Raw genomic sequence first — 14,794 nt, 5'->3', positions numbered from 1 at the left:
GTCAATGGAGGAAAAAGGATAAACATTTGTAACAAAAATAAATTAAAAAAAAAAAAACCAACACAAAAGCAGTGGGCATCTTTAGGAGATGAGAATCATAAAGGAGGTCCATCCATTCATTATCCTCATAAGGCAATGCATACTCAGATAATGGAGAAACTGCTATGAAACATACTTCGTTTAAAGGGTGATAAATTCTTTAGAAATTTACTTAACATTACAATCAAAAGGCACATGGCTAATATTTAAAAGGTTTATCAAACCAAAATATTATAAAACACCCCTTTTTTTGCTAAGGAATAAGAAAACGGTCCCGAGTCAGTAATCTCTCAAGAAAAAATGGCCTAAATTCCAAGTTTAAGATAAGAAATAATTCAAATCAAACTCACTTTAGGAGTTGTCAAAAATAAATAAATAAATAAACCCCCCCGCAAAAAAAAACCAAGGTTGGGAGGAAGTGTATTAACAGTCATTCATTCTGAAATTGGTTGATTTTACTCAATGGATTATCATATGCAATGACCTAATCTGATAAAATTTCAACTTCTGGAAAAAAACAGCCTAAACCATATGGCAGCATGTTCTTAACTAAGACTCTGTAGTGGCCTCCTCCACAATCTTTAAAGCTTGTATTCAGCCTCACACACTTCCAAGTCACAAAATGGGAAGTATGTGTATGTGAGAGAGAAGCACTGAATCTAAAGCTTTATTTATGTATTTTTCTTTATTGATTTTTAGAAAGAGAGAAAGGGAGGGGGGGGAGAGGGAGGGAGGGAGGGAGAGAGAGAGAGAGAGAGAGAGAGAGAGAGAGAGAGAGAGAAACATAGAAGAGATAGAACATTGGCTGCCTCCTGCATGCCCCACCCCTCCCTGGAGATTTGGCCAACAACCTGGGCATCGAACCCGTGGGAATCGAACCCATGACCTCTCAGTGCATGAGTTGACAGTCAACCACTGAGCCACACTGGCTAGGCTAAAGCTTTATTTTTCTTAAACTCTCTTGGGATTTCATAACTTCTGCAACACTAATTCATCCAAAATCTCACCATCATTTTTCTCTCTGAGGCATTTCTAGAATCGTACTACATAAACTCCAAAATCTTCAAGTATCTCCTCTCTAGTGGATAATATTCCCCTATCTCTACCCTGTTACAAAACCTAATTTTTCATCTGCTTCCTAGGCATCCAAACATGGCTTTGCAAAATGTACCACTAAATCAACTTCAGTGTACTTTCTTCAAAACTAGCCAGTTTTCTTCAATTATCTTTTTTAACAATTAAAAATGAGACAGACCCTCAATATTACAGAGGAAACGGGTCTTAGGGACACTGCAAATTGCTTTTCAAACTGGCATTGTATTTTGGAGAAGAAATTAACCAACAGGCATCAAGAATAGGAAAATAGCTCTAATCTTAAAAACTGTTAAATAATTTCATTTCTAGGAATCTAGCCTAAAGAAAGATTCCTACAAGATGGTGACATAGTTAAACACGGTACTCATCTCCTCCCACAACCATGTCAAAATTACAACTACAGAATCGTCATTCAGAACCACCTGATATTGAACTGAATGAAAGTCCTGCAACTATGAAAATAAAGAAACCCCACTGAGACTGGAAGGAGGACCAGAGGCAAGGAAAGACTGGTCCCACACCCACAATAGGCTCACCAGCTTAGGGTTCTAGTGCCAAGAAGAAAAGTCCTCATAACTTCTGGCTGTAAAATCCAGCAGGAACTGAGGCAGAAGGAGGCTGAGGCTGTTGGAGTCCCAGGCAGCTCCTCCTAAAGGGCCTGTGTATAGACTTATTTAGACCTATTCCTTCTGTACTCCAGCATGGGGGAGATAGCTTAAAAGGCACCAGAGACATACCAGGAAGAACTATGTAGTTTGGCATTGGGGCAAGAGCTGAAGGGGCAGCTTTCTACTGGACAGACATGCTGACAGAAGTAGCTTTTCCTTTGGTGAGCCCTTCTCCTATGGGGCTGGCAGATGGGCGCCATATATGGAACTCCAGCAACCTGACTTTCACTGTTTGCCCATCTTGGTGATTACCTGAGGCCCTGATTCCCGCCCCCACCAACTTCCAGGCTCACCCAAGCTGTTTCTAGCAGCTATATCATAGGCATGGCCTGTCTTGCCTCATTCCTCAGATCTTCCTAAAATCTCTCAAACAAGCAGCACCTGGTCTTAGCAACTCCCATACCTCTCTAACTAAGTGGTCCAGGCCCAGCACTAGCAGCAGCCGGCTTTGTTTGACAGCTTGGCCTTGCCTGGGTACCTCCAAGCCCAGCACAAACAGCAGCCATCTACAGTTTGCTTTGCAGCTTATGCCTGGTGGCCCCAGGTAGAACACAGGCGGTGGCTGACCTTGCCCCAGAGCCAGCACACCCACTGGACAGCTTCACACCATATCGAAACACCATCACCCAACTACCTCCACAAGCAACACAATGAAGGAGTGGACTCCGTGGGTACCAGAGAACTACTGAAGTAAGTCTTGCTCTGTGATGGGCCCCTGCACAACTGATCCTCCAAGGTGGTCAAAGGTCAGTGGTCAGTGAACACAGCCAGTCCTGAGTAAATGCCTCCCACTTGAGTGCCAACAGCAATCAAGACTCAATTAAAACAGAAGGGTGTACAGTCCACACGAGCCGTGTACCTCAAGGGCACAGCTGGGATGATCAGGGACACTGTGCCACTGAACCCAACAGGACATCTACTACAAAAGGCCACCCTAGGAAGCCTAGGAGACATAGCAACTCTACCTAATATATAAGAAAAAACACAGGGAGGCAGTCAAAATGAGGGGACAAAGAAACATGTCTCAAATGAAAGAACAGAACAAAACTCCAGGAAAAGAGTTAAACAAAATGGAGATAAGCAACCTAACAGATGCAGAGTTCAAAACAGTGTTTATAAGGATGTTCAATGAATTTAGTGAGGGCTTCAAGAGCTTAAAAAAGGACCAGTCAGAAATGAAGGATACACAGTCAGAAATGAAGGAGGCACTAACTGAAATAAAGAATAACTGACAGGGAATCAGTAGTAGAGCAGGTAAAGTCAAGAAGCAAATTATCGATTTGGAATATAAGAAAACAAAAAACACCCAATCGGAACAACAAAGAGAAAAAAGAATCCAAAAAAATGAGGACAGTGTAAGAAGCCTCTGGGACAAACTGAGGTGTACCAACATTTGCATCAAGGGGCTGCCAGAAGAAGAGACAAGCAAGAAATGAAAACCTATTTGAAAAAATAATGACTTGCCCTGTCCGGTTTGGCTCAGCGGTTAGAGCGTCGGCCTGCGATCCAGAGAAACCTGGATTCGGTTCCCACTAAGGGCACATACTTCGGTTGTAGTTTGTCCCCGACCCTGGTTGGGTCGCCTGGGTGGCAACCACTCGATGTGTCCCTTTCACGTCAATGTTTCTCTCTCTCTCTCTCCCTCCCACTCTATCTGAACAAAATTTCGAAAAATGTCCTCGGTTGAGGATAAAAAGAAAAAAATAAAATAATAATAATGACAGAAAACTTCCCTAACTTGGTGAAGGAAACACACATACAAGTCCAGGAAGCACAGACAGTCCCAAACAAGACGAACTCAAAGAGGTCCACACCAAGACACATCATCATCAAAATGCAAAAGGTTCAAGACAGAGAGAGAATCTTAAAAGAAGCCAGAGAAAAGCAGTTAGTTACCTACAACGAAGCTCCCCTAAGACTATCAGCCGATTTCTCAAAAGAAATTGCAGGCCAGAAAGGAGTGACAAGAGATATTCAAAGTGATGAAAAGCAAGAACCTACAACCAAGATTACTCTATCCTGCAAAGCTGTCATTTAGAATTGATGGACATATAAAGAGTTTCCCAGACAAAAAAAATCTAAAGAGTTCGTTACCACAAAACCAGTATTATATGAAATGCTGAAGGATCTTCCTGAAGAAAAAGAAAGTGAAAAATATGAACAACAGAATAGCAATAAATACTTATTTATCAACAATTGAATCTACCAAAAGAAAAAAAAAAAGAATAAGCAGATAAAGACTCATAAATACAGAGAATTTTTTCTTGGGGCCAGATGGCAGGGTGGCTGGGGGAAAGGGTAAAAAAGGGTGAAGGAATTAAGAAGTACAAATTGGTCCTGGTCAGTTTGCTCAGTGGTTAGAGCCTCGGCCTGTGAACCAGTGAGTCCGGGGTTTGGTTCCCGCTAAGGGCACATACCTTGGTTGCAGTTTGTCCCCAGCCCCACTTGGGGTCGTGTGGGTGGCAACCAATCAATGTGTCTCTCTCACATCAGTGTTTCTCTCTCTTTCTCCCTCTCTCCCTCCCACTTTATCTGATAAATGCAAAAAAAAAAAAAAAAAAAAAAAAAAAATCCTCGGTGAGGATAAAAAAAAAAGTATAAATTGGTTGTTAGACTGACAAACCTCAAAGGGAAGGGGTAGGTGGGCTGGGAAGAGATAAACCAAAAAACTTATATGCATAGCCAATGGACACAGACAATAGTGTGGGGAAGGCAGGAGGGTGGCAGGAGTGGGGAGGAGGGAGTCAATAGGGAAAAAAGGAGTGACATCTGTAATATATTCAACCATAAAGATGTTTAAAAAAAACAACAACAAAGAATTACTAAAGTGATTGTAATAGATGGAGTTTAAGAGAGAAATAGAAAATTCGACAGCTGGAGATTTCAATATCTACCTTCAATAACAGATGGACTAGACAGAAAATCAGCAAGGATATAGGCTTGACCTGATATCTATAGAACACTCTGCCCAACAATATGGACCATTCTCCAGGATAGACCATATGCAGGGCCATAAAACAAGTCTTAATAAGTTCAAAAGAACTGAAGTCAGACAAAGTATGTTGTCTGAGCACAATGAAACTAATGTAGAAATCAACAAAAAGAAATTTAAGAATTTCACAAATATTTAGAAAGTAAGCCTCGCACTTCTAAATAACCCATGGGTGAAGGAAATGACAAGACAAATTAGAAAATACTTTGAAGTGAATGCAAATGAAAATACAACAAATGAAAATTTCAGAGTGCTTAGAAGGAAAATTTATAGCTATAAACGCCTATTAGTAGAGAAAAAAAATGTTTCAAATCAATAACCTAAGCTTTCACCTTAAGAAGCTAGAAAAATAGCAAACTAAACCAAAACAAGCAGGAGGATAGAAATAATAAAATTAGGATAGAAAACAATGAAATATAAGACAGACATCAGAGAAAATCAATTGAGACAAAAGCTGTTTCCTTGAAAAGATCAACAAAACTGACAAACCTTAAGCTAGAACAGGAATCAGCAAACCTTTTCTATAGAGAGCCAGACAGAAAATACTTTTGCCTTTAGAAGCTGTACGATCATTGTCTCAATGACTCAACTCTGTTGTGGAGGCAGAATAATAGTCATAGATATAAATAAATTGGTGTGGTCATGTTTCAATAAAACTTTATTTACAAAAAGCAGATATATTTGTCCCAAGGGCCATTACTTGCTGATGTTTGATGCATGCAGGCCAAAAATATCTACTAATGAAATCAGGACATAAATGAGCTATTCTTCGGAGAATCCCTTACCTTTGCAGGGGGAGGGAAAACACAGATTACGAAAATCAGAAAAGCAAGAGGGGACATACCCAGAGACCTTCTAGAAATGAAAAGGATTATAAGTATATACTGTGAACAACTTTATTCCAATAAATTGAGACTAATTTTTATAAAGAAATAATTACCAAAATTGATTCAGGGAGAAAATCAGAATAGATCTTTAACAAGAAATTGAACTAGCAATTTAAAATATTCTCATTTGGCCCCGGCTGAGAATATCAGTTGGTTAGAGCATTGTCCTGATATGCCAAGGTTGTGGATTCAATCTCCAGTCAGGGCAAATACAAGTAGCAACCAGTGAATTCATAAATAACTGGAACAACAAATCTATGTGTCTTTCTTTCTCCCTTCCCCCCCTTTTGTTCTCCCCCCACTTCCTCCCCTTTTTCTCTCTAAAAATCCATCAATAAAAAAATAGATATTCTCACTTAAAAAAAAACAAAAACCCTACACCCAGATGATGACTTTAGTCGTAAATTCTACCAAACATTTAGAGAAAACAAAACAAACAAACAAAATCGATCTTCCAAAGAATCTTGAGAGAAAGAGCAGGGAATACTTTCCCCCAACTCATTCTATAAAGCCAGTATTACTCTGATATTAAAACTAGACAAAGACACCACAAAAAACTACAGACTAATATCCCTCACGAATACAGACTACAAAATTCACAATAAAATATTAGTAAATCAAATCCAATAACATAAAAAGTACTATAGCCCTGGCCGGTTTGCCTCAGCGGTTAGAGCATCAGCCTGCGGTCCACAGAGACCCGGGTTCGGTTCCCGCTAAGGGCACGTACCTTGGCTACAGTTTGTCCCCGGCCCTGGTTGGGTCGTGTGGGTGGCGGCCACTCGATGTGTCCCTTTCACATCGATGTTTCTCTCTCTTCCTCTCTCTCCTTCCTGCTCTATCTGAGTAAAAAATGGAAAAATGTCCTCGGGTGAGGCTAAAAAAAAAAAAAGTACTATATACCATGACCAAGTGGGATCCTCCCCTCTCTCCAGGAATACAAAGGGTTGGTTTAACATCTAAAAATCAATCAATGTAATCTATCATATTAACAGTTTAAAGAAGAAAAAACACATAATCATTTCAGTAGACACCAGAAAATATTTGACAAAATTCCAAACCCATTAAATGATTTAAAGGGCAGAGGGACAAAAAAATCTCAAAAAATTAGGAAAAGAAGGGAATTTCCTCCACCCGATAAAGGGCAGCTATAAGAATCCTATAGCTAACGTTATAGTTAATAATAAAAGACTCAATGTTTTCTCTCTAAGATAGGAGCAAGATAAGTATGTCCACTCTCAGAACTTCTATGCAACATTGTACACTGAGATTCTAGACTGGAAAAGAAGGTGTCAAACTGTCTATTTATTGATGACATGAGCTCGTATGTAAAAAAAAAATTCTAAAAAAGAATCTACAAAGAAACTAGAAAAAATAACAAAAGAGTTCAGCAAGGTGTCAGGATACAAGCTCAATATACATAAATCAATTGTACTTCTACCATTTAACAAAGAATAATTTGAAAGTAAAATTAAGAAAAGAATTCCATTCACATTTAAGCATTTGTAATTTTATTGATATAAATAATCTAGTGATAAACATCTATGAATACACACAGTACTTTCTGTATTTCAGATTTCCATTTGAAATTCTACTCACTTTCCTGGTGACAGGTAAAAACACACAGTTTAATATTAGAGAAAGTGACTGATTCAGAAAACAATGATTGTATTACACAGCAAAGTGTGACCAAAATATAAAGCAATTCTGGGTTCTATTGATTAAAAGTTCATTGTAAATAAATTCAAAAGCAGTGAAGGTCACTCACCTGCACAGCGTGGGACAAATCTGACAGCAGACATTGACGGAGCTTCTCATCACTACCAATTCCTTGAAGAACAAAGTCAGGCACATAAGATGAACAGTAGCCACCTAACAAGGACCTCCCAAAATTGGCAATGTTGGGCTGAACAGCACTCACTTCAATTAACTTTGACCTGGAAGAAAGGTCCCAAAAGAAGATATACCTAATTAATAAACATATTTTACCAATAAAAAGAATTTTGTACTCTACTAACTAGTCCATATTTAAATTTTTTTTTATTTTTTATCCTCACCCGTGGACATTTTTCCATTTTTTGTTCAGATAGAGTGGGAGGGAGAGAGAGGAAGAGAGAGAGAAACATCGAAGTGAAAGGGACACCTCGAGTGGCTGCCACCCGCATGACCAACCAGGGCCGGGGACAAACTGCAACTGAGGTACGTGCCCTTAGCGGGAACCGAACCCAGGTCTCTCTGGACCGCAGGCCGTAACTAGTCCATATTTAAAGTTCAATCACTCTCATATAAAAACTGGCTTAAGTCTGGCCAGTGTAGCTCAGTGGTTGAGCATCGACGCAAGCACCAAGAGGTCACCAGTTCGATTCCCAATTAGGACACATGCCCAGCTTGTGGGCCTGATACCCAAAGGGGACATGGAGGCAGCCAATCGATGTTCTCTCTCATCAATGTTTCTATCTCTCTCTCCTTCTCACTTCCTCTCTCTCTAAAATCAATTAAAAAAAACGGCTTAAGTGTTTAGTCAGACCATAAAATACTCCTTTCCTATCCAGAAAAAAGGGTCTGATAAACAACTTTGTAATGAGGTGAGCATAATCTTTCATAATAGATTTTTGAAATGCTGTCCCTTATGAAACATATTCTTAATACAATCAAATAATGAAAACCATCATCAAAAACAAAGTTAAATATCTCACAAATCCAAAGTTTGGTTTCTAACCTTTCTCAAGTGTGAATCTTCTTCTTTTACACTTTACCCATAATATTATATACATTCTCTGTTTTTCTCTTAGTCTTGGCCAAATTTATTTATAACAGCCATTTATTATTTTCTCAGAAATTCTCTCTCCCTAGTTGCCAAGTTCAGTCTCGGTTCTTTTTTGGGGCACCATTATCCACTCCTAAATGGCTTGAAAACTCCTAAGAAGTAAGAAGTCTCCTACATACCAACATAACTTCTCTACTACCTTCACAAAGCCTTTCTGGGGTGCTGGTGGGGCTTAGCTTTAATCTTTGCTATGAGTATAGGACATGATAATAAAAGATAATTTGTCCAGGACAATGATCTCCTTTCATATTAGGTACTACCAACCTTCAGAGACCAGTTAAATAAAAGAATGCTATGTATTTATATAAGGACTGTTATAGATTGGAAACTTGCTACTTACCCAGGAAAAGGTATTTCGTCTTCTTCTGCCCAATCTTCTTGTTCTCCTCCAAAATAACTGCTTACTTGTCTAGTCATATCATGGCCTGTATCTTCACTTTCACTATCTCCAAGAGCACTATCTGAACTTTCATTTCTTGGAATGTCCCATTCAGTTCCTACAGCAATCTTTTTCTCTGAACTCTCTTTATCCCCATGGGGGACAAGAATGGAGAGTGTATCTCTTTGGTCCTGCTGAGGACAGCAGGTCTTACATGAATCTTGAACTGTTTCTACACATTTACAAAGTTCATTGTTCTGTTTGCTATTTTTTATGCACAACGTTTTTGAAAATTCTAACATACAGCAGTGTTCTTTACTGTCTATATTTGTTTTAACTGGAATATCATCAATAGTCCTGGTTTCAATCGAATCATCATTAAAATATTCATCAAATAAGCTCATGCTTTCTGGGTCTGAATGATTCCAACAGGGAAGTTCACAGGGCTCTCCAGAAACTATATTCGGTACGTCAGACTCTCTAGATTGGTCCTTAGTTGTTTGTTTAGTTTCTTGATGCTCATCAAAAACCTCTCTTTCTTCCTTCAGTGGTTTGGTATGATGCCTGGTAATCTGATCCACCACAGATTGACTCCGGACTTCAGTATCTGAGTCAGGTGACATAGAATCCCCAATCAAGAAAGTAACCTTTGTCTGGGTTGCCTCACAAGAAAATGCAGCAGTCACAAGCTTATCTGGAGGTTTTTTCCCCACAACCATTCCTGTAGATCTCAGCACTTTGCTTGTGTGATTACCAGAATCCAGCAATTCCTCACTCTGCCATGTTTCTTCTGTTGGCTCTAAGCCTGACTTCAACAATGCACATTTGTCAACTGGAGCAGATCCGGTGCAAACAACTGTCTCTAACTTGGTGTCAAGGCAAGTTCTTAATTTATCTCTGCACTGTTTAACATCAACAGCATTTTCTTCTTGGCAGTCAGGGGAAATCATTTGGCACTCATCTGCAATTCCTAGCAACTCCTTAGAGCTGTTTTGAATATCTTCGCTCTCTTGTCTTGAAGCATTCTCTGAATTTTGCCCAAGGAGTGGACGACTGCAATATTTACAGTTACAATTAGGAGTCCTTGTGTCTTCTGACTCTTTAAAGAGCAAACTGCTTTTGTTTCTATGCATTGTGATAAGCACATACTCAGATTCTTCTATTTCACCTTTCTCTAATGTAGTAGTTATTACTGTGCCTGGCATAACAATGGCTTCATCTTCTCCGTTTTCTAAAAGATGGGTTTCTTGAAGTTCAGAGCATCTTATAAAATAAGTAAGAAAATAAAGCAGCCTCTGGACCATGTCTTGTCGTTTGCCAACTACCACAGTCCTTGCTAACCTTACAGGAGAGCCAATAGCACCGTACAAGTCCCCTGCAATGGAAAAATCAGTTAATGAACACATCCTTTACTTATGCAGCTAAGCAAGCTATTTTCAATTATTGGAAACCTACTCTTATTATATTAGGGTTCAGATTTTTATTCTTAGCTGTTTAACTGGTGAGTGACTGACTATTCAGAAGAATAGGATAAAATAAGTAGTCTAGATCAAAGAGAAAGGTGAATGCAGGCAGGGGTTTTTCTACCTTCTTCCTTAAGAAGTTGGTATGGTTTTTTTTGTTTTTTTTTTATCCTCACCCGAGGACATTTTTCCATTTTTTGTTCAGGTAGAGTGGGAGGGAGAGAGAGAAACAGAGAGAGAGAGAAACATCAATGTGAAAGGAACACATCGAGTGGCTGCCACCCGCACAACAAGCCAGGGCCGGGGACAAACTGCAACTGACGTATGCGCCCTTAGCAGGAACCGAACCCGGGTCTCTCAGGACCGCAGGCCGACGCTCTAACCGCTGAACCAAACCGGCCAGGGCTAGAAGTTGGTATGGTTTTGAAACCTCAAGCAGAGTCACTTGTAAAAGTCAGATTTACCAAGAATATTCTCTGTGCCAGGAGCCAAGCAGAGTAGTGCACTCCATCTGGGTGGAGAAGTACTGCCTGAAATACTATGTGCAAAAAGATTCTGTAGCTGCATCCAATGCAAAGAAGAGAAAGCATAACATCTTCAGAAAGGAAGGACATGGTGGTGAACTGGAACAGAGCTGGAGCAGTCCCATCACACACTTAACCTTCTTTGATGTAAATTATAATACCAAACATTACCAAACATATTGTTACCCTAACCAAGACCCCATAGTGCCCATGGTTTTAATAGCCCATTTTCCCATCCATTCCCTCAAGGGTTGTGTCCTCAGGACGGACTAGAAAAGGCAGGAAGAATGAGACTTATCCTAAGAGGAAAACAAAGGGCAACATGTTTAGCCATGTGGTTCATTTTCACTTTTGTATCCATACTAGATATGACCAGCCATTACCTTATAAAAGAGGCCATGGGTAACTAAGAGTTACCAATGTCATTCTGTATTCATGCTATGCCTCAAATTAAACCAACAAAGGTGCCAAAACACTTTAAAATGGACAATACAGTCATTACTTTAAATTTAATTCAATTTTGCAAGTTGTCAGTATACACATTTAGAAACCTCTAATTAAACTTTATAAAAGCCTCACACTTTTTATGGTTTTTGTTTTGTTTTGTTTTGTTTTTGTGGTACGTGCCCTTAGCAGGAACCGAACCCAGGACTCTCTGGTCCGCAGGCCGACACTCAACTGCTGAGCCAAACTGGCCAGGGTGTAAAAGCCTTATACTTTTTAAAGCACCAAATACATACAGGTCTCAAATAAAGGTATGCTACAAACAGTATTATGATAAATTTTCTTGTTTGGCTAAGACACTGGCCCTAATACCATCATGCCACTGTTCAAAACTATTCCCAAGGTTCTCACTAATTACTAAATAAATTAAAACTGCTTTGACATGGCAAGTGAGTCTTTCATGAATAGTTCCACTTAACCATTTATTCACTGGGGCCTAGCACAAAGGGAAACATTTTCCAAAATTACTCAACAAACAAAAGTGGAACAACCCCATCCTCAATGACTGCTTTTCGTAAACCAGATTTATTGTAGCTATCATGGGTGACCTTGCTGATTTATTCTTTCTAGGCAAAGGACCTAACTCAAAACCCTCTGAAGACCCCAAAGTTACTAGTGAACCATCATCCTGCTTCCCTTGCTCCAGATGCAGCTCTCTACCTATAACAGAGGTGGAGAATGTCTGGCCCTCAGCCTATAAGGCCTGAGAAATCAATACCAGCTAACATCACACACCTTGCCAAATTAGCCTGACCAAATAAATATAGTAGGCTAATTTTTTTTAAATGTTTTTATTGGTTTTTTAAGAGAGAAAGGGAGAAAGAGATAGAAACATCAATGTGAGCCTGGCTGGTGTGGTTCAGTGCACCCAAGCACTAAGAGGTCACCAAGAGTCGACCCATGCACCAAGAGGTCACCAGTTAAGATTCATAGTCAGGGCACATGCCAGGTTGTGGTCAAATCTCAGTGGGGGGCATGCAGGAGGCAGCCAATCGATGTTCTCTCTCATTGATGTTTCTGTCTCTCTCTCCCTCTCCCTTCCTCTCTAAAATCAACAAAGAAAAAAAAATTAAAAAAAGAAAAAAGAAACATCAATGTGAAAGAGATACATCAATCAGCTGCCTCCTGCACGTACCCTACTGGGGATCGAGTCCACAACCCAGGCATGTGCTCTGACTGGGAACTGAACCGAGATCTCTCAGTCCATGGGACAATGGTTCGATCCACTGAGCCACAACAGCGGGGCTAGCAGGCTAATTTTTAAGTTGATAATTTTGTATGGCCTGAAAATGATGTTTTAAATATCCAAATGGCCCTTGCCAGAAAAAAGGTTCCCCACCTCTGATCTATGAGGAATATCAGGCATAAGGAGGGGAGAGGAGGGTAAGACAATTTAGCAGACATGAAAGGGCGAGGTAAAAATGGAGGAGGTGCCCTGGCCGGTTTGGCTCAGCGGTTGGAGTGTCAGCCTGCGGTACAGAGAGACCCGGGTTCAGTTCCCGCTAAGGGCACGTACCTCGGTTGCAGTTTGTCCTCGGCCCTGGTTGGTTGTGCGGGTGGCGGCCACTCGATGTGTCCCTTCACGTCGATGTTTCTCTCTCTCTCTCTCCCTCCCGCTCTATCTGAACAAAAAATGGAAGAATGTCCTCGGGTGAGGATAAAAAAAAAAAAAAAAAAATGGAGGAGGTAAAAGACAGCATTTACTTCTTTTTTTTCTTTTGCTATAAAATAACTCCAGACAGTTACACAAAAGTCTAAGTATAATGCATAATGTTAAGAGTTATCAGACTACATACCCAGCTGTGCCCAAAGTGGGTTATATGGATGAGTCTTTGCCAACATGTCCACACTCTGAGAGGAATGTTTTTCTAAAAATATTTTTATAGGTGGTTGTCCATTTGGCATCACTGTTGGAACCCAGGCAAGATGATTGGTCAGAACTGCAGTAATGAGTGCTGGCAAGAATCTAAAAATAAAATGCATCCTATCAGATTCCAATCTGCCTTCATGAAACCTCATAAAATACAGTGACAGAATAAAGCAAAGAGAGTACATATTCTCATGCGGCTAAACAGCATGAAAAAAAAAAAAAAGAGGGGAAAAAGGATAGGCATATCATACCTGAATGAAAATGAGAGTTAATTTTTTGGTTATGTAAGAGTCAAAGAAAATCCTTAAAATAAAGATGGCATTCACAAGGAGCTATTTCTGATAATTACAAAACAAAAATGTGGTTTTACATGAAAAACTATGGATTCTTTTCAGTGTTTAATTTGCACAACTTATTAACAAATCAACCAGGTCTATTACTGAATGGTAAAATAAAGGAAAATATTAAGCAAACTACCATCATAAAAATAAAAACATCTGAATTACTCATCTGAATTCTAAAAATTTGATTAGAAAAAATATATAAAATATCACATTATAAATGAATATTCAATCCTGGCACTTCTTTATATTTTGTATTTCTTTTCTATGCAATGAAATAGCAAAAGTGGATACAATTCACACAAAAATGAGATGCCTCAAAAAGTTCTGTAAGATGTCAGAAATTTTCATTTCACACAGACATTTTTACCATTTCTCGTTCATAAATTTCTGTGGCCTTCTTCCACACCCTATATTTTAATTATTTTTTAGAATTCTTTTTTATTAACAATATCAATTACAAAGATAATAGTTAATTTTTTTACTTTTGTAATTGAGTTTGATTATAATTTGATAGCTAGTTATACTAAATAATAGCTAAGATATTTAGGATAGCTCAAATAGATAAATAGAATAAGACATACTGATTTTTTGAAGCATTTTCCATTAGAAAAGTGAACTCCTTCATGAATCGATGGCAAAGCTGGTTCTTTTCTGGAATCCCCGACATCATTGTAAGCCAGACAGGCTCTCCAATTCGTGGCATTGTGTAAAGATTACAAATTGTTGTCCTAAAAAGAGGAAAAACACATCATAAAATTCATAGTTCTCATAATTATACACCTTAAAGTTATCTTGCCATCTTGGGCCTCACATCTAAATTATTAAAGCTTTTGAGAGAGGACAATGAATCGTTGTTTTTGTTTTTGTTTTGTTTTTTTGTCATCAGCACAGTATCATGAAAAATATTCTGCACATAAACTCATAATACAGTATATTGATTCTGGCACTGGCTCTGCCTTCAATGACTTTGTACCTTTGGGTAAATTATTTCCCTACTTTAAGCATCACTTTCCTCTACCTGTGAAATTATAAGATTAGATCATTTCTAAGGCCCCTTCCAGTTCTACATTTCTAAGGCACAGTATATGCTATATTCAAATATAAAGAGATATTTAAATATAAATATTGTAAACGGAGTAATAGCTTATCTATATATCCACTTAAAACAATAGTTTATCCTAATCATTTTGTTGCCAGCACTA

At 38.9% G+C, this 14,794-nt stretch overlaps 1 protein-coding gene across 9 annotated transcripts in view; it reads right to left on the bottom strand.

Moving 5' to 3' along the window:
• FNIP1 (folliculin interacting protein 1) overlaps positions 1-14,794 on the bottom strand; it is a 131,386-nt gene that overhangs the window by 14,767 nt on the left and 101,825 nt on the right. For 8 of the 9 annotated variants that reach the window (XM_036281949.1, XM_036281956.1, XM_036281955.1 and 5 more), the window contains 4 exons: positions 14,174-14,320; positions 13,175-13,344; positions 8,849-10,262; positions 7,450-7,618 (listed from right to left, as the gene is read on the bottom strand). In XM_036281949.1, coding sequence (XP_036137842.1) covers positions 7,450-7,618; positions 8,849-10,262; positions 13,175-13,344; positions 14,174-14,320 — 1,900 coding nt within the window. The remainder of the gene's footprint in view (positions 1-7,449; positions 7,619-8,848; positions 10,263-13,174; positions 13,345-14,173; positions 14,321-14,794) is intronic. The other variant, XM_036281957.1, reaches the window with a different exon arrangement.

This window comes from Molossus molossus, unplaced genomic scaffold, assembly GCF_014108415.1.
Source record: "Molossus molossus isolate mMolMol1 unplaced genomic scaffold, mMolMol1.p scaffold_m16_p_4, whole genome shotgun sequence".
NCBI lineage: Eukaryota > Metazoa > Chordata > Mammalia > Chiroptera > Molossidae > Molossus > Molossus molossus.
Note: the sequence above shows the minus strand (reverse complement) of the source record. Positions and strands in the feature narration are given on the sequence as shown.